We start from the raw sequence: 18,661 nt of genomic DNA, 5'->3' as shown, positions 1-18,661 counted from the left end.
GTAAATCTATCCAGTTGAAATGTTAATGATACCGGCTGCACAAGCTGTGGATAAAATCCTAAAGTGTGACCATTCAAAGGAAAGCTACCGAGCAGTACTTCCTACTGGTACTATTTATGATGCTGTTGAATGTGGTTTGAACATCTTGAGCCAGCGGATGACCATTGAAGGAAAAACAACAGAACAACAGTTCAGCGCTAACTAACAACCTGAAAAGGTTGCCAGGATAAATTCATTCTTGTTTAACAGCATTTTTAGAACATATATATTTTCAAAATCAAATAATTAATGGTTTTTGATTTCTTACATGGACACATATCCAGTCTGTTAACTTAAAAGGCCACATAAATTTATCATATGACTATAAATTTACTCACCTTATGATGTCGTCAGGGTCGCTTGGGCTACACATTTGCCTATTACGACTTCCGCGTTAATTCTTTAGAGAATTTATTCGGCCCTTATTAATTTCAATTTAAAAGACGACTATGAATTCTCAACCAGCCGTAATACAACGTTAACAAAGCTGTGACAATATTAACTGCTTCAAAATTGGGCTCATCCCACATTTGAAGCCGCGTGCACAGTTTTATGTCATCGAGATGTTGGAGCAGGCGTGTTTATTCAGGTTTCGAAAAACCACAATTAACTTCAGTTAACCCTTAAGGCCTCTTGTTCGGTGAAAACGGCGAAACAGCGTTCGACAATAAAAACTCCAAAATAAAGACCTACCTTCGATGAATGATTTTATGGCCTTCCCAAGCGCTAAAAGATAATCAATCTGCGACCAGCTACAATTGTAGGTTGAGATCGTGGAGTGAGTTCAAAAGATACTCAATCCAACAACTGCCGATGCAAGTGTTTATAAATTAGACGCGCTCATGTGACACACGTCACGAGCCAAATCTAAAAAACACGTCACAACTAAGTTGGAGAAAAGTCAACAATATCCGCAAACAATGTTGTGTTTTTCCCAAAATTTAAACAGTGGTTCAAGGTTTTTTTTTACTTCATACCGAAAATGAATGTGGTTTTACACACATTAAGGGTACATCGGTTTGAGCCATTAGGTAAAAATAAATTTGCAATACATCGTTGACTCGATAATTCGTTTCAGCTAACTTGTTCCTTTGTTCTTGTCAGATAGTGCTATATTTGGAAAAAAAAATTGCTAATGGAGGCGGAAGTTTATTTAAATTTGCCGGAGGATGACTATGCCACAGTAAAAAGTCTCAAGAACAGGAACTGAGGATTGGATGTTCATCAAAGTTAAGTATCATGAGAAAAAGCAAAGCTCGAATTTGCTCCGCGATTCGTAGCCCAACATAATAGATTTTCTTTTTAAATTTAGGCTAATCTTTTTTAAATTCTCACACCTCGAAAAACATGGTCTACAATAGATGGGCATGCATGCATGCATGGAGCTTCCAGCATGCAAAGTATCACTTGATGGTTTTCTATATTTTTTCAGGAATTTTTCAGGACGGTATGAGCGGCAACTTCTCATATGGAATTGAGAAAAACTGTCTTTACCTATGACCAAAGAAGGAGGATAAAAACCGCGGACCGTACTTTATAATCAATCTCGTGTAGTGTATAAAATCAGAAGACCGAAAGACCACTGAAGAGGTGGGTTTCCAAGCACAAAAATGCTGTCTGCATTAAAAGGAATCGAAAGGAAAGGAAAGGAAAATAACTTTAATTTAAGTGTCTATATAGAGAGAAAACCTCTGGGTGCAGAGTAGAGAAACAACAAACTCAACCCATATATGACGCCGAGTCTGGAAATCGAACCCGGGCCACATTGTTGGGAGGCGAGTGCTCGCACCATCCCTGCACCCCAGCCCCAAAGTTCGTTCACAACTCCAAAGTTGAGAGCCATGATGGTTTTTCCTTGAAGTTGGATGTGAGACCCAAATGCTTGAAATGACCACAAAGTCATCCTACAAGTGCTCAGTAAACGTTTGACAGGCATTGAAGTTTCAAATATCAAAGAGGAACCACTCTGAAAGCGTTGTAGCTTGTCCTTAGTTTGTAACCTAGTCATGCAGTCCGGCTTACATTCGGTAAGATTTATCGGATCCGAGAAATCGGCCCGAAGGCGTCGGAGACCAAACCTTACGTGTTTTTTACAGCCAATTTTAAGAGATAAATTGTTGCCCTAATATATAGATCGCCCTAATAGTGCCGAAAGTTATGAGCCCTTGCTCTTGTGACTCTTAAACAATTGATTAATGCCAAGTCAAAACGCCGATTTTTCATTATTTTCAGGACTTTTCCTATATTTCTCTCCAAATCACATCGGGAAAACAAGATATGGGCGACTGAACTTATTGGCGCAGATTCCGCAAGTTCTCTTGCATAGCTCAGTGTCTCAGTGGTAGAGGATTCGAAATAGTATTCGGAAGATAACAGCTTCGATTCTTCTTAGGAATACTTGCCTTTGTTTCAGAATAAATTCGAGTCGTTACCGACAAATGAATAAATTTATCTCTCTTTCAAAATCGGTACTATTCTTTCAAAAAACAACAAGAGAAGTTAGCGAGGAGCCCCAAGTTCCTTTCTTGAACGTGAAAAAGAACGAGTCCTTGTCAGTCTTAATTCCTTAGGGAAATCTCCATGATGCAAGATACTAGAAACTGACAAAATTTACTGTGAAAGCCATATATATTTGAACTGCGGAGAGAATCAAGTTAAGATGCTGATCATTGCAGTTATTAATTCACGTTACTTGAGCAGCAGCCAGTAACGAAAAGAAGGCCTGATTTTTTTAGGATTTTCTTTCGTTACTGCTCAAGTAACGTTAATCAATAACTGCTTACAGTACATACCGTGAGACTTAAGTTCCGTTTCTTTTAAGTGAATCGATTAACGACAGTTTCAAGGCGATCTTGTCAGGAGTTGTGACTGATCACTAGTCTCGAATCGTCTCAAAATGGTTCGAGTTTCACTGTCACAATATACAAACTTGTCATCGTCAGTCTTTCCGAGAAATTCACGAATCATGACGGAATGTTTCAAAGAGTAGTCCGGGCATAAAAGACTTCGATCGATGGTTTTTCCGACGGTGAATTAAGAATTATCTCGGACTGGTTCGTGCCGGCGTGCCGGGACCAGTGTCCATAAGCATTTTCTCGGAGTTGCTTACACGGCATCTGCTCTGTAATTTTAGTATCTACATAACCTCCAGTATACTTTATTGCAAGTCCTTGTAGACAAATTGCAAGCCCGGCCGGCGAGGTCGTTGGTGAATAACACATAAATGCTGACTGATGCCTAGAACTCGGTTAATTAAGACAATTAGAATGAATTCATCATTGCCCGGCATAACTAGATGTTTAAAGATTTTCTTCGAAGTCTATAGGAGCCCCCGGGTAGGAGCCAAACTTTGGCCCCTTTGGCTTCCTCGTCGTCATAGCACTACGTTCCGGTTGTCCGTTGTCCGGGGTAAAAGAGCCAGGGAAGCCGTCGAGATGAATTTAACCCGATGACTAAAATTTTGGCAGTTGACACCTAAGATTCTCCTAACATTTAACATCAACACATTAGGGAGCCCGGTATGAAATATTCGGCCCACTCTTCTAGTGGGTAGAAGTATCGGAGTTTGACAGAGTCGCATTCGATTGTTTGGCAATATGGAAAACTGAGCCGATAAATTTTATTGGGACTTTCACAAAGGAAGAACTTTTCTGAGGGGGTATGAAACGTGAAAAGTAAGAAACAAACGGACGACGAAGAGGAAATATTTAGAAAAAGCTTGAACTTGTTTCAGTGATGTTTCAATGATGATTGACGTGGATTTCTGTCCACTTTCGTTTGAGTTCGTTGAGATTATCTGCGTCGAAAATTGCTCCGGATGCATTCAATGTGCTCATTATTCTATATTATGCCGGCGCCGTTAAAACCCCGTTGTATTTAAAAGTAGAATAGTTTTAAATTCAAGCAAATTATACTCATGAGGGCAGGCTTTGACTTCCGCTATCCAGTAACAATTGCCCGTACGTAAATAAGTTAAGACTTTCCTTTCTCAGTTCAATTCACTGAGCTGTCCTTGTTGTTGTATCCATAATTTGATCGTTTCATCAGGAACAAGCATATAGTAGGATTTATTTAATGCTATACATTATTTCTATCTATCATTCAACGCCTTAAGTAACAAGGAAAGTATGTTATACTTAACCTGTATGAATTTTGATTTGTTCTGTTGACTTTCCATCTCTCTACGAAGCCTTCTTGTGTCAAACGTATGACTAGAGGCCGCCATCTTGCAATTATTTACCTTCCACTGAACCGGTGGGAAGTGACGTATGACTGCAGACAAACACGAGAGTAATAAGGACTTATATCAAGCCAAAAAATTTGAAAGCTAATTTTGTTCGCTTCGATTGTTCAACCACCAAAATAACCAACTTATTTTAAGTTCTTCCGCTAGAGAGTAGTCACTAAAATTACAACGTCACCATCGGGTGTTTGAATAATATAAATACTAGTGGCCTTTCATTTCGACCGTTCATGAATTAATCATCACAAAACCACAAAATATTTCACTTTTCCTCGCAGATTAAACGGTCAAGAACTAACATATATTCGCCCATTTATAGCTTCTAGAATATTACATAACTGTTCTTTTCTTTTTATGGTATTGTAAAAGCACTTATGTATGGGTCCACCAAAAAAGCTTTTTCTTAAATGTGTGAGTGCTTATCTAGCTAGTTTAAGGGTTTCAGAAAACCTTGAGTTTCGGAGGTTTTCCTAAAAACTGAAGAGAAGAGTAAGATCAGAAATATCTCCGCCATAATTGTATATCTTTACCCATGCATAAAGACCCGTCGCCTTCACGAAAGGCAAACGCCCGGACCAAATGCATTTCGTCAAAGACAGAGGCACGGTGTACTTTGAAATTTACATTTTGTTTTATTCTTTTTTTTCTTAGGACCTTATTGGTTTCCATACCTAGTTTTTCCACCTACACTAGCAACTTTCATTGCTCAAGTATTGCTTTAGAGAGTGGCTTAAAATTGCCACATAAGAATTGTTCGTGTAAACTGGGCTTAAAGGCGCTCAGTTACACTGTGAAACTTGTCTCGCAATGTTTCGGCGACATTGTGGCGGGACAAATTGCACGAAACATTTCACAGTGCAACATACCCTGCAACGGCCAAAAATCGTTACGAGACAATTTTACTTTAGGCAACGGCTCTTGCAACTTGTCTCGCAACGATTTTGGTCGTTGCAGGGCATGTTACACCGTGAAATGTTTCGTGCAACTTGTTCCGCCACAATGTCGCCAAAACATTGCGAGACGAGTTGCACGAAACATTTCACAGTTTAACAGCGCCTGAAGTCTCATTCACGGGAGTCGGTGTTAACCCATTGACTTCTAAACCGCTCCCAATTGACGAAAAAAATCGTCTAGCGTTAGGCAGAGTAAAATCATAGTTAAGCTAAGAATACCAAACCGGAGATCAGTTACAGCAATTAGCTCTGCCGGAATTGCGTCAACCCTTTGAGGCCGCCGCAGCCGGTGGCTCAGTTGGTTGAGCACCGGGCTGTCACGCGGGAGGTCGTGAGTTCAACTCCGGCCGAACCAACACTCAGGGTCTTTAAATAACTGAGGAGAAAGTGCTGCCTTTGTAATTACATCTGCAAATGGTTAGACTCTCTAGTCTTCTCGGATAAGGACGATAAGCCGGAGGTCCCGTCTCACAACCCTTCAATGTTCATAATCCTGTGGGACGTAAAAGAACCCGCACACTTGTCGTAAAGAGTAGGGCATGTAGTTCCCGGTGTTGTGGTCTGTCTTCTGTGGTGTATCATGGTTGGGAGGGTAAATGCTCGGAGATATTAGCTACACCAAGCTACTCTAAAAATCCGAGGGTAAATAAAGATATATGATATGATAGCCCGAACTTTCTGGACTAGTCAATCTTGCTTTTTCTCGTCAAACCGGTTTTTCCAGTGGTAAACACTGGTTTTTCCAGTGTTTAGTAATGAAACCGATGGTTATAATTGAGCCCGCTGTACTATGAATAATCAAGATGGCGGCGAAATCTGCTTGAAGCCAAGCACTTACGTCTGGGGTCGAAACTGAATCCTGGCAAGATCTTACTCGATTCGTGCAGAGTCTTTCTCGATAACGCCAAAAGAAAAACTCTGCTATCGGGGTGGGGAGGACCACGTCGGAGAACGACGTAACAACTTACAGTGATTTATTCGTGATGACTATTACTTATTCCGTCAGAAAATTGATTCCTAGCAATATGAGAAATGAATTGGTCTGGATGCTATTGACATTTACAGAGAAAAGTCAAGAAATTGTAGAGCTCAAAGACGTAAAATACCTGTAGACCTCTTCCTCTCAATAGACCTTATTCACGATGCCCGCCATGTTGGATTTTCTACTATCATGCAAATTAGCTACACACTTCTCAGGGGGCAAACAACACAAGTTCGAGAGGTTATCACGAACATCTTAGCCACACAGATGATTTGTTTCACGTTCATTGAATGTTTATCACCTAAGTAGTAAAATAGAATGATTACCCAAGTTACTTCGATGTTTTTTTAGTGAAAAAATGAGCAGATAATGAAGTAGAAAGTCAAAATGTCAAAGGGAATCAAAGATTTAAAATTACTATAAAAGGTACTTAATTCTAAAGCCTAAATTGTACTTTTAGCAATGTTATTTCAATATTTTGACGAGCCGATTTTCCGCAATTTGCCTTTTTTCCCAATGTTTGCCCCCAGCATAACACATGGCTAATTTGCATGACAATTTGAAAACCAACACGGCGGCTGTCGTGAATAAGGCCTATTGCGTCAAATTTGCATAGGACAGCGGCAAGAGATCATGAGGTAAGTTACCTCACGATTAGCCTGCGAACGCAGACGTATTTCCGGCGGAAATGCGTCTGCGTTCGCAGGCTACCTCATGATCTCTTAGACAGCGGTGAACTGCATCTAACTTGAATGCGGACAACACAACACGTTGACGTGCAGGGGAAATAAAAGAGTGATTTCGATTCCCGTTCGAGCCCTGACCTTTGCTGTCTACACTAGAATGATCAATACCGCTTAGAGTTGAGAAAGTTAAAGGGACCCTTAGTCACCTTTTATGCTTATATTTCTGAACAAAACCGTTGATAAAGATATGTATCTTCTTTCCGATGGTAACTCGTGGAAGCACGGAAAAAACCTTAGTGGTGCGAGTCGAACCTACGTTTGAGGTTATTGAAGACTCGTAGGAGCTGGGCCATTAGTGCATTCTCGCAGTTTTAGTTAAAGAGATGGTGAATTATAAACCCTGGAAAATAAGTGAAGAAAAGTTCCTTTTTATCCGATGGCCACCCGGGATCACATCTAATTGGCTGCATCCCTGAACATACGGTAACCACGACAATCGTCCAACAATACAGCTGGGAGTGAATTGGTGGGTTTCACCGACGTCATCGCCGTCATGTTGGTGCACAGAACAATAGAGAAAAAGTCTTTAAAGAATTTGACTCTATAGAGCGTTTTCACATAACGTCACGGCGGCCATGTTGGTGTTCCAAAACAAAGGAATGGCGGCCATGATGGTGTACCAAACTAATCCTCCGGGAATTGAACACTTTTTTATGCAAATACTTGCTTTTGTTTCAGTAATCCAATATGGCTGCTGGTCACGTGAGTAATAACGCTCTATTATAATGCAAAACATGAGCTATAATTTGCTGTTTTGTGCACCAACTCGGCCGTCTTATCACGTGATTGAAAACCAGGGCAAATGTCATTTTCCAATAAAAGATCAAATGGACAAAAACTATGGGAAGTAAGTTAAAACAGCTAGAGAAGAGGGAAGGGACAACCCCAAACAATCTGCATGCAACAGCAAAATAATGAACTGTGAAGCTCCAAAATAACTTTTTTACAGTTCCTTTCATTAAAAGAAAATTCACATCAGTACACTTTCGTGCAACGCACTGGAAAAAAGTTGAAGATTTTTATTACTTAATTTACGTGTTTGCCATTCCTACAAGCATCTATACAATTAATTGATTATCTAACTATAAACTTTACATTGGTACCAAGAATATACAATTTATTTTGTTCATTTTGGAATAAAGGAACGAAAACTATTTTTTCCCGTGTTACTCTGAATGCAGTTAGAACCCTGTAACAAATGTCGTTCTTAATAGACCATTTCCGAGTTGCTGCATGCCTCAGTATCAAAGCGAGTCCTGGTGCACAACCATTCAAATGGAAATGAGTTGCGTATTCTTGTGCAAATACAATAGTTGAGCACCAAGATTCACTTCGAAACCGAGACAAACAGCAACTCGGAAATGGCCCGTCGGTTAATACAAGCAGATGTTATTCTTTAAGGACAAACCGTTAACAAAGAAGAACCGCCATAAATTTAAAACGATTACCAAGGGCACCGAACGACTGGATGCCTACCATTGTTATTGCGCATACGTTCTGCGCATCTCCAGATACTCGGGTTTCCTATCGGCGGTGCTTATTAATAAAGGAATATTTTTGCGCGGTTCAAAACTACTCGGAGAAAGCAGAACTTAGCAAGTGCTCTTGGTATCCAAAAAGAAAATTGGGGGTAACCATGCATTTTTCAGAGCCGGATAATTAAGATTCAATTTGCAAAAGAACGCCATACATAGCTTTGTATTTTAAAGCTTTTTACAAATATTGTTGATTAATTATCGTCGAAAAAAGCGTGGTTACCCCCATGCAATTTTCTTTTTAGGATTTCAATATCACTTGTTAAGATCTGCTTTTCCCGCACATTCAGTAAACCGCGCAAAAATACCTTTGAATTAGTAGGCACCATCCTTTAAAATTTGCCCAAATTACTTAAAATGGTTTCCACAATGCTTTAACAGCTCTTTTAGTGAGTTTGGATAAGCTGCCCTATAAATTTATTTATCTGTTCCGATGTTCTAGGGGAACTTCTGGTCTATTGAAATTTTTAGGTCAAGGGAACCCAACGAGCAAATCAAACCAAAAGCCTTTGAGAGACATTTCTAGGCTCCTTGTAATGTATAAAGACTGTCAAAAGAGAAGTTTTTATCACCTAGAATAATTTGATTTGCTCGGATATATTAGCTGAAAATTGAATTGTCCGAAAATTTTAGGGAATGATATCTTTAAGTCAGAAATTGCGAGCTGAATGTTACCTTCTAAGAACCATTTCTCATCCGAAACTTCCAGGTGACTTTTTCAAATGCCAAAAATTGCGACAATGTCCCTTCCGAAAACGTAAGGGACTACTTTTCCCTTGTGGCGAATCTTTTAGGTGATGTTTTAGTAAAGAAATCTGTAGCTGTTTGGCAACGTAGAACAGAAATTCATAGAACAGTTTGACTTTCCCGAACACATACACTGTATTTCACCGAAGATTATGGTTGGGTGTCCCTATTAGGTGGCTTTTTTGCGTCATCCGAAAGTTATAGCTATCGTGACGGCTCTGATAATAAACTTTACGTTAGGTGGTCGTCTTTGTTCCATGAAAATCTTAGGGGACGTTTGCTTAAAATGTGATTCTCAAACAAACTTTGGCGACAATGATAGAAGTAATAAATCAAAATTTATGCTATTTCAATTAACACAGTTGACTATAGCGTTCTTCAACCTGGTTTCGATATTTCTACGCACTGTTCAGACTCTTCATCAGCCTTCCGAAAAAGGTCTAAAATCATAGATTCGAAAATTATAGCCCAACTTCCACCGAACAGATATTTATCGAGATCACTCGTTGGGTGCCCCTGAATTATCGAGAAAGAGCTCAAGAAATTTTCTTTCACACAGCTTTGCAAGAATATTTCTCGCGTCTGCTTTTAATTTCGCAATTGACTAAGCGGATTAACTAACGGTCGACAAACGCGCGAAATAACACTCGACGAACTAAACTTTGAGCAACTCGCAAAGGAACACGGACAAAATATTTACGTTTCCGTGATACAAAAAAAAACTTACACATTACTAAATTACTACGTTACAAAGTTATTGAGAAAAATGCTTTTGACTATTTCAAACATGGCGTGCACTCACACTACAAAATAAGTAACATTCTCAAACGAACGGTAAAATTGTAAAACCTAGCAGGCGATCAAGTCATCCATTGGCTTCTCGAGCGAGATTTTCTACGGAAAGAGAAACGATCAACGAGAGGAAAACAAATCTCGCGCGAAACCCAAATGGAGCGCTTTTTCACATTGGCTAGGCCATGATTGTAAACAGCCCCTAATCAATCTCATAAGCAGGGTTTCGGTTTTCATACGTCACTAATCAGGAAGCGAGCGTACCAAAAAAGTCCTCAACCGGAAGCTCAAATTTGTTTGACTTCCGGTTCTGGCGTACATGCTGAAGACAGGTAATTTGCAAATCGAAAATCTAATCGGTCACTTAATAAAACACCTGGCTTCTTAAATCCTGCAGACAGGTACATTAATTTGATACCGTAGGAGAAAAATTTAACATACCTTGATATAATCAAACCGCCTGGCGTAAACAAAATAAACAATTAATTATAATTAATTTCAATATTGCCGATTTAAAATTTCTCCATTCTGACTGGCTACGAGAAATGTAGTTCAGGTAACACAATGCAGAACAGATAATTCAGTGCAAAAAGAAGTAATAAACGAAGCACTCTGATTGGTCAATGAGTAAAGAAACTCAGAGACAGCCAATCAAATGCGAGCCCTGGATAGCTCAATTTTTGCATAATTACGCGAGAGTTTCTTCTGCATTAACAACTCGAATTTTTTCATGTAAGTAATCACATGATTTTTCTCGCGCTATTTGGAATACAAATAAGCACTCGTAAAATTTTTCAGACTACAAATTGTTCGAGCCCAGCCTTGAAAACAGCTATTCGCGGTTATTTATTCCAACTTGCACTCGAAATCATGCGATCACCTGTAACAACAAAGGACTGTGCGAGATATCTTTACTTAAAAGTGAAATATAACGAAAAAGCAAGAAATGAACAATTATTCAACGAAATGGTAAATTTGCAGAGCCGCGAAAGGGTGAGCTTTATAATAATCCTTCGCTTTCACTGACACCAAGGAGAATAATTGGTTGTTAGCATAATTACATAAGTGCTTCATGAAAATTCTCTGCGCAGATTGGTTGGACTTAGAGAAATTATTACGCGATGATCACAAAATGGCCGCAAGCCGTTTTTTCAAGGTGACAGACGAAGAAATTAATTGTTTTAAAGAAAATGCATATTTTTCAAATAATCACCAATGTAATTATTCTAAAATAATTATTCACCTTAGGATCCGTGAATATCGGCGAATAAAAACCGAGACGAAATATTTACCACGCCTTCGGCGAATAATTGTTAAATATATACCAAACAATACTAATAACGAACGGACCAAAAATATCCTATGAATGTATTTCGATTGCGGCAAGCCCTTTGTTTCTATTCGGTTGCTGATGGGTAAACAACGTCTGCCAACAAGAAGGCGTAACACAGACATTGGTCACTTGTGTTGTAGAGCAACTGTCGTATGACGTTGAAAAAGTGTTTGTTTCACGGACCAATGTTTGGCAAGATTGAAACAAAGCTTCTCCTTATTCCCGCCAAGGAAAATCCTAATATGGGCAGCAAACAGTTCGATTTCCCAATCACATTACTGCATTTCAAATGATGTCAAAGCGAGACTTTCCATGACGTTCCATGGAGAGATGACGTTGTTTGCATCCGCGTTCGCTAAACCAATGAAAATTTGCGCTTTCTTTTTGTTCGATAAGTCAATTAAATGTTTTGCATTTTTGTTTACGTTCTGTTTTTACGTTTACTTTTCAAGATCATATGATTACTAAAGGGGGACAACAACAACGACAAGGCTGTTGCTAAGGAAACCATATGAACTTAGGAGGGACAATCCCTTTGGTAATGAAACCTTATTCAATGGAACAGCAAATGAAAACCATCCGTAGCTCAGGCGAAAAAAAAAATTAAACATTTCAAAACTATTGGGCTTAGATTGGTATAAAGCGCAATTATTTGTCATCCCTCAGAACAGCAATCTAAATTTATTAACAAATTAAAGTAGCGATATTTAGAAATTTTAAGCTGCTCTATACAGTGTTGATTTGATAGTGCAGTTTTCTGTACGTTGCATTTGGCATCCTAAACTACAAACAAATGTTAACAATAGCAATTTTTACACAAACAAAGTGTAATACAAGGCATAAAATCTGTGGCCGAAAACATTCCTTTTCCCCCACACCGTGTTATCATTAGCTTCGTTCTTAGTAATTTAATATTTTTCTAATAGTTTTCTATATATTCATATCAGTTAACGATATATTTTCACATTTGTCTTTACACCACATCGGAAAAATTAAAAACACGAAGGAAGAAAAAAGGCTCGCTTGATGTGGTTTTCAAAAGTTATGATAATTTGCAAATGTCAGTGACATCAAAAAGCGAATCGGCTTCACAAAATTTACTCAATGAATATTGCTTTTTCGACGAAAGCGGGTAAGCAAATTAGCAGTCATATTGGCTTCCCATCTCGAGTCTCAACTGATGACTTTAGGAAGAAGTTTATCAGCCAATGTCAAAAATACCACAACACTCTTTGTTTGTCCCTCCAAAATTTTGTATTAGCATTGCTTCCAGTTTCTCTTGGGACCATTAGAAGTCCTAAGAGAAAATGAAAACAATGTTTATGCAAAATTTTGGAGGGACAAACAAAGAGTATTATGGTATTTTTGAGATTGGCTAATTGGGCAAAGTTTCTCAGGAATCAAAACAAACTCTCACCAATCAACAGAAGTCTTCAGGGTCTCTCTTCCGGAAAGAAAGGCCTGGCGTTTGATTGGTTGCAGGTTTTCCGGCGCTGGAAGCTTTCACTGCTGACTAGTCAATAGCGCTGGTTACTTTCGACCTCGTTTTGTTCGTAGAGGAGAACCAAATTTGGTGAACGCAGTTTTAAGCTGACACGATTCATAACTAATAACGAAATCCATACGTGTCCATAAAATATAACCTCAAAAAAATTTCTGACTGATAATTCGGCCTCCATAATCAGCATATTCATCAATCGTAGCATACATACTATCCAAAGTTGATAAAGAACCCAAAATAGAGCCTCCAATCCACGCGGAGTACGCTCTGTTGTCAGGCGCACGCACCGAGCGAATGTTTGGGTTGATTTTGCTCAGTTCATGCTCTAGTCTCGGAACCAGGCCTCTCGTTAAGGTTGTGCCGCCAGAGAGAACGACGTTACGGCAGACGTCATACTGAAGTTCTGGTGAACACCTGAGGATAATAATAATAATAATAATAATAATAATTCGAATACGTAAAGATTTCCATTAGGGCCAAACTCTTTGTTTAACTTTTAATGCCTTTTAATTTATTCATATCTTCACTTTATATATATACTCTATTTCATTACTTCATTTTTACTTGATAATGACGTTCTGGAAACGTCGAAACGTCGTGCCATGTTGTTTTATAATATTTTATCGCAGATTTTTATTGTCAAATAATAATAATAATAATAATAATAATAACAACTTTATTTAACCACGGAATCCTTACCACTAAAAAGTGGTCTTCTCAAGAGCCGTGCACATTAACACTAGTAAATATATTACCTGATACTTAAAAGCTAAAACTTAAAAATTAAGAGCATTGTTAAAAAATCTTATATCAGATGTGGTCGCCGATGAAATGTAACTGCACAGTGTCAATCCGAAAGCATAAATCTTTCAAAGCCTGTGAGCATTTTCCCGTATTCCCATTGGCTCTCTTTATATAGGTCTGTAAAGTTCAACTGTTAAAAAATTTCGAAACGCCTTGCGTTCCGAAGCAGCCACGAGGGAAGTATTTGGTTTGAGAAAAAATGCCGACACGCTTTCGTTCCGATTTGTGCATTGAATATTTCTAACAAATTCCACGGAAATCCGTCAGTTCTGCATACCCTATTAATTCATGTGATGAGGATGCATCTCATCAAAATCAGAGTGCGAGTTTTCGCCTTCAAAAGAAATACACGCATGTCACGCCTTCTCTGAGAATTATGTAAACAACGGGCTCACACTGTGAGCCGCCAGCCAATGATATGATAGGACCCGGGACGTTTACAGCACGCAAAATGGCGCTCCGCGGGAAAGCAGTACTGTTTTTAATCACGTTTTACCTAGTTAGCTTCCGCGCGCCTATTTTCCAATGGTAACAACTATGGGGAAAACCAGTTAAGGAAATCCAAGTAAGAACATTGCAAGGGCGACGAAAAATTTAACCGAGTGAGATTACAGGGAGGCACTAGTGGCCGACATGAACGCAATCGGTTACTGAGAACTTGCCCTATGCACTTTTTTTTGCTACTGGCTCCAGGTCAAGGTGCAGGGAAACTCGCGCGCGTTTTAAGATTTCAATTTAAGTTTTTGGGAAATTAAACTTTAAATTGTTAACTTTAACTTGGTCGAAAAAAAATTCGGCAAAAGAAGCCCGCGAAGGTTTGGAGTAACCTTAACCAATCAGGAGAAGCCATGTCACGCGTGACTGCTTTTGCCATGTTTCTTCAGGGACATGACGACTAATTTTCGCGGGAACGGGTATTCTAAAAATAGACTCATTTGTGACTGTGCTGGGGAGCCATAACAACACCCTTATCTAATTCACTCTTGCTATAGCTTAAAGTGCACCTAACCTCGAAGTATTTTCTTTTGCAAAAAGTTAAATGTCTAACATATATTTTACCTTTGCTTGTCTTGATTTTTACTTTAAAGGACGGTGCCTACTATTGTTATTGCGCATACGTTCTGCGCATCTCCAGATACTCGGATTTCCTATCGCCGATGCTTACTAATACAGGGATATTTTTGCGCGGGTTTAAAAATATCCGGAGAAAGTAGATCTTAGTAAGTATTCTTAGTATCCAAAAAGAAAATAGGGGTTAACCATGCATTTTTGAGAGATAATTTTAATTAAGCTTCAATTTGAGGAAGAACGCCATACATTGCTTTGTATTTTACAGCTTTTTACAAATATTATTCATGAATTGTCTTTGAAAAATGCGTGGTTACCCCCAATTTTCTTTTTGGATTTCAATAACACTTGTTAAGATCTACATTTCCTGCATGATCACACACTGAGGCAAAAATATCTTTAATTAGTAGGTACCGTCCTTAATAGGCCTAATGAGGTACATGTACGAGAGAGTAAGAAGGGCAGCATTCATTTGTCCCACGGTCGAGCTAGTGAGAGGTATGGGTCTATTCCTTCAATGACGTCAAGAACTAATTTGCATTGCCAGAGTTCTTCCTTAATGCGAAGTGATTTATGACGTCAAGGAAGGACTAGGCCCATGCCTCTCAATTCCTCGGCCATGCATGAGACAAACGATTGCCAGCATCTTTCTCTTACATACCTTTTGAGCCACATTAAAAAGTAACATCTAGAGAGGCAATGGTAAAATAACTTAAGATGCACTTTAATAACAAAGCCACCTTGTGGCCTTCAATGGACGTGATTTTATTTTTACAACAATCCCTTCCTAAGGGAAAAAAAAACGTATTTAGTACTCCCCGTTAGGCAAGGATCTCATGGATATACACACCAACCATAACTCTAAAAAATAACCATTCTAAATCAGTTTCTAGACCTAAATATTTCTATAGCAATAACATAAACGAAAGTTTAGACCTTATCACTGAATTGGGCACTTAGACTTAATCTGTAAAATGAGAGTTTAACCTAAGGGGACTCGTGGTGGGTATATCCATGAGATCTTCCCCCCCCCCACCCCCGTTACACATAAAGATTTTACCTCTTGAATGCAGAGTTCACCAGTCCGTGCAGGGGCATTTGAGAAGCCACAGTGTCATCGGCACCAACTAGTGTCTCAGGGTCAAAAAGTGGTTCCACTGTGCTGATCATCTCGTTGCTTATCACCACTGTCTGTCCATCTGGCAAACTGTAGAACTTTGTCAGTGCGTCGCTGGTTTTGAACTGATTCATTTCTGCATCGTAATCTGAAGGTTGGAATGAAATTATTTCAATCGAATTAAAGTCAAGTCGTCCGAAAGTGATCTCACCTTAAGTGTTATCACCCGAAAATTGGAGAAAAGAGAGATAATTATTAAAGAAAGAGACCCCACTGTGATATTTCCTTCCTTATCAGGGGACAGGAAGAAAATTTGGGGGCGAAATCACTTCGGTCGAGGTGACTTTCGGGCAACTTGATCGGTTACCTTTCAATCAAAAGGAGGTTTTCAACTGAGTCAGAACCAAAGTGATTCCAACCATCGATCGATCGAAACAAGTGAAAAATGCGCGATGTTCCAATCCGAACAGAGTGCTCCTCGGCAGGAGTCGAACCGACGACCTTCCGATGACTAAATCGATGCTCTACCACTGAGCTATAGGAGACCGTGGGAACCAGGCCATTAAACGACGATCACGTGGGGATTGTCCCCCTAAACTGCTAGGATCCAAATTGTCGAAACGGTGGATTCTCGCTATTGAAATGAATGACTGAGATGGAAATTGTTTACACCGCTAGATGAAAGGGAGATGATATTTTTTTCAATGGTGTCTCGGGGATACTCGGAAAAAAATCCGAGTGGTCCTCGGCAGGAGCCGAACCAATGGCCTTCTCCGATTACTAATTCGGGTGCTCTACCACTGAGCTACTGGAGACTTGTTGGAGCGAGGTCATAAACTAGGTTTGTGTGACAATTGTCCCGCCATACTGTTAGGACCAAAATTGTCGAAACGGGGCAATTTCGTTATTGGTTATTATTTGCAATATACGCGGCCAAATAGAAAATCGGCCTCTTCAAAACACACGCTCAGCGGGCCGCAAAAGACTGACAGCGGGCTGCTAATGCATTATCAGCCCTACAGCTGATTGGTTCGTGCTTCATCATCCGATGGATTTTGTAGTGGATGGATGGATCATCCGATGGATCTTGACACTACGGGGACGCAAATAAACAATATTCCCGAAAAAAGTCATGTTATTCCCTTATTTACAAAGCGTGGTAGAGTTGAATCCGGGACAACCGGAAACAAACCCAAACCAGAGGTTACAAGGGGATTTGAACCCGGGGCAACCGCATGCAAACCCATCGCCCTAACGACTGGACCACTTGATGTTAGATGTTAACCCCTGTGATAGAAATGAAGAGATGCATTTTTCGATAGTGACAAGGGAATACTCGGAAGTAGTCGGTGTGCTCTAGGATGGCGGGTGAAGGCCTGGGGAGAAATAGGAAGCGGAAATGTAATTCGTTCTTTGACCATCGTTCCTCATTGCTTCATTACCTTTGGCGACATAAGCCATCTTCTCCTTCATTGTATTAACAATCTGCCAACCAGATGAAGAATTGAAGTTATGCCCTTTATTTTGTCGTAACAGTTTCTGTAAATTATCTGTAAGCGCCTGCCCACCAATGTCTAGCTCTTGTAAAGTGTAGGCCATCAAATGACCTTCGTAAACCGCCGCCGCTTGAGTGACAGAAAAGCCCGACGACACACACAAGCCGACCGTCAAGCCCGATGCATACAGCGAGAGGACAAGTTGATTAGCAAGGTACATTGCAGGTACACTTAAGTGCTCAAATAGAATCTGAAATTAAAGAGATGGTAAAAGAAAAAAATGAGGCACATCTATTGATTTTTGTGGAACCCAGTGGTTTCGCCCCGTTGCAAGTTAGCCCCCTCGAGTTAGCCCCGTAACTCTTCCAGTTCGCCCCCTTTGTAAGAAATATTTCCCTTCTCTTCAAGAGTCATTCTTATGATCTCCCACGTAAACAGTAAAATGTTAACGTAATTGAAAATGGCCAAATGTTCAGAAATTATTAGCGACTACACTAAGAAATTTACCGTACGGGATAAGTGAAACAGAAATACACAGAGTGCGTTTCGATAGAACTAAATTAACAAGCGGGTCTTTAAAGTTTAGTAGAATTCATAAAGTGTTGTGAAGTCTTAATAAAAAACGATTTAGATAAACATTTAAGCAAGAAAATTAACGATGGTAAAATAACATGACGTTTCGACGACTTCATGTCATCATTGTCAAATGAATAAATTAAAAATAACAGAAAGGCATATTTATAGATTTAGAAAGTGAGAAAATAAATTGGCATGAAAGCATTCAGGTAAAAAGTTTTGCGCGAATGGAATCCGTTTGCGTGTTCAGTTTATTTTCCCACTTTCTAAATCTATAAATATGCCTTTCTGTTATTTTTAATTTATTCATTTGACAATGATGACATGAAGTCGTCCAAACGTCATGTTATTTTACAATCGTTAATTTTCTTGCTTAAATATTGTGAAGTCTCACTTGATAAGTCTATTGTGACATTGTTGAAACGCTGTCACTCGACCCTTACTCTACATAACTCGCATAACCACAGTACACAGTTAAAATGTGCTTTGACCGAAAGCAGATGATATCTAATTGCTTGCAAGGTAAGTTGGATCGACTTTGGATGATACGGGGCGGATCGACTCTGGGGTTGGGGCGGATCGACTCTGGTTATGCGGGGCGGATGGACCGGTTACCGTTTTGCTGCGAGCGTTTATTGCTCTATATTAGCGTGTAGAGTAAAGAGTTCTATAAAGAACTATACAAAAAAAAAATTGTATTGTATTACATGTACGGATAATTTGGTCTAC

General features: G+C 39.4%; 2 protein-coding genes across 4 annotated transcripts in view; both read right to left on the bottom strand.

Moving 5' to 3' along the window:
* LOC137985022 (uncharacterized) overlaps window positions 1-4,447 on the bottom strand; it is a 30,151-nt gene extending 25,704 nt beyond the window's left edge. The window contains exon 1 of one of the 2 annotated variants that reach the window (XM_068832427.1): window positions 4,181-4,447. In XM_068832427.1, the coding sequence (XP_068688528.1) occupies window positions 4,181-4,264 (84 nt within the window). In that variant the 5' untranslated portion in view covers window positions 4,265-4,447. Of the gene's footprint in view, window positions 1-732; window positions 879-4,180 lie in introns of those variants that run through there. The other variant, XM_068832429.1, reaches the window with a different exon arrangement.
* A 3,500-nt stretch (window positions 4,448-7,947) lies between these two features.
* The window catches only part of LOC137984633 (uncharacterized), a 19,842-nt gene continuing 9,128 nt past the window's right edge, over window positions 7,948-18,661 (bottom strand). For both annotated transcript variants that reach the window (XM_068831833.1, XM_068831834.1), the window contains 3 exons: window positions 17,303-17,606; window positions 15,804-16,008; window positions 7,948-13,285 (listed from right to left, as the gene is read on the bottom strand). In XM_068831833.1, coding sequence (XP_068687934.1) covers window positions 13,015-13,285; window positions 15,804-16,008; window positions 17,303-17,606 — 780 coding nt within the window. In that variant the 3' untranslated portion in view covers window positions 7,948-13,014. The remainder of the gene's footprint in view (window positions 13,286-15,803; window positions 16,009-17,302; window positions 17,607-18,661) is intronic.

This window comes from Montipora foliosa, chromosome 14, assembly GCF_036669935.1.
Source record: "Montipora foliosa isolate CH-2021 chromosome 14, ASM3666993v2, whole genome shotgun sequence".
NCBI classification, from domain to species: domain Eukaryota; kingdom Metazoa; phylum Cnidaria; class Anthozoa; order Scleractinia; family Acroporidae; genus Montipora; species Montipora foliosa.
Note: the sequence above shows the minus strand (reverse complement) of the source record. Positions and strands in the feature narration are given on the sequence as shown.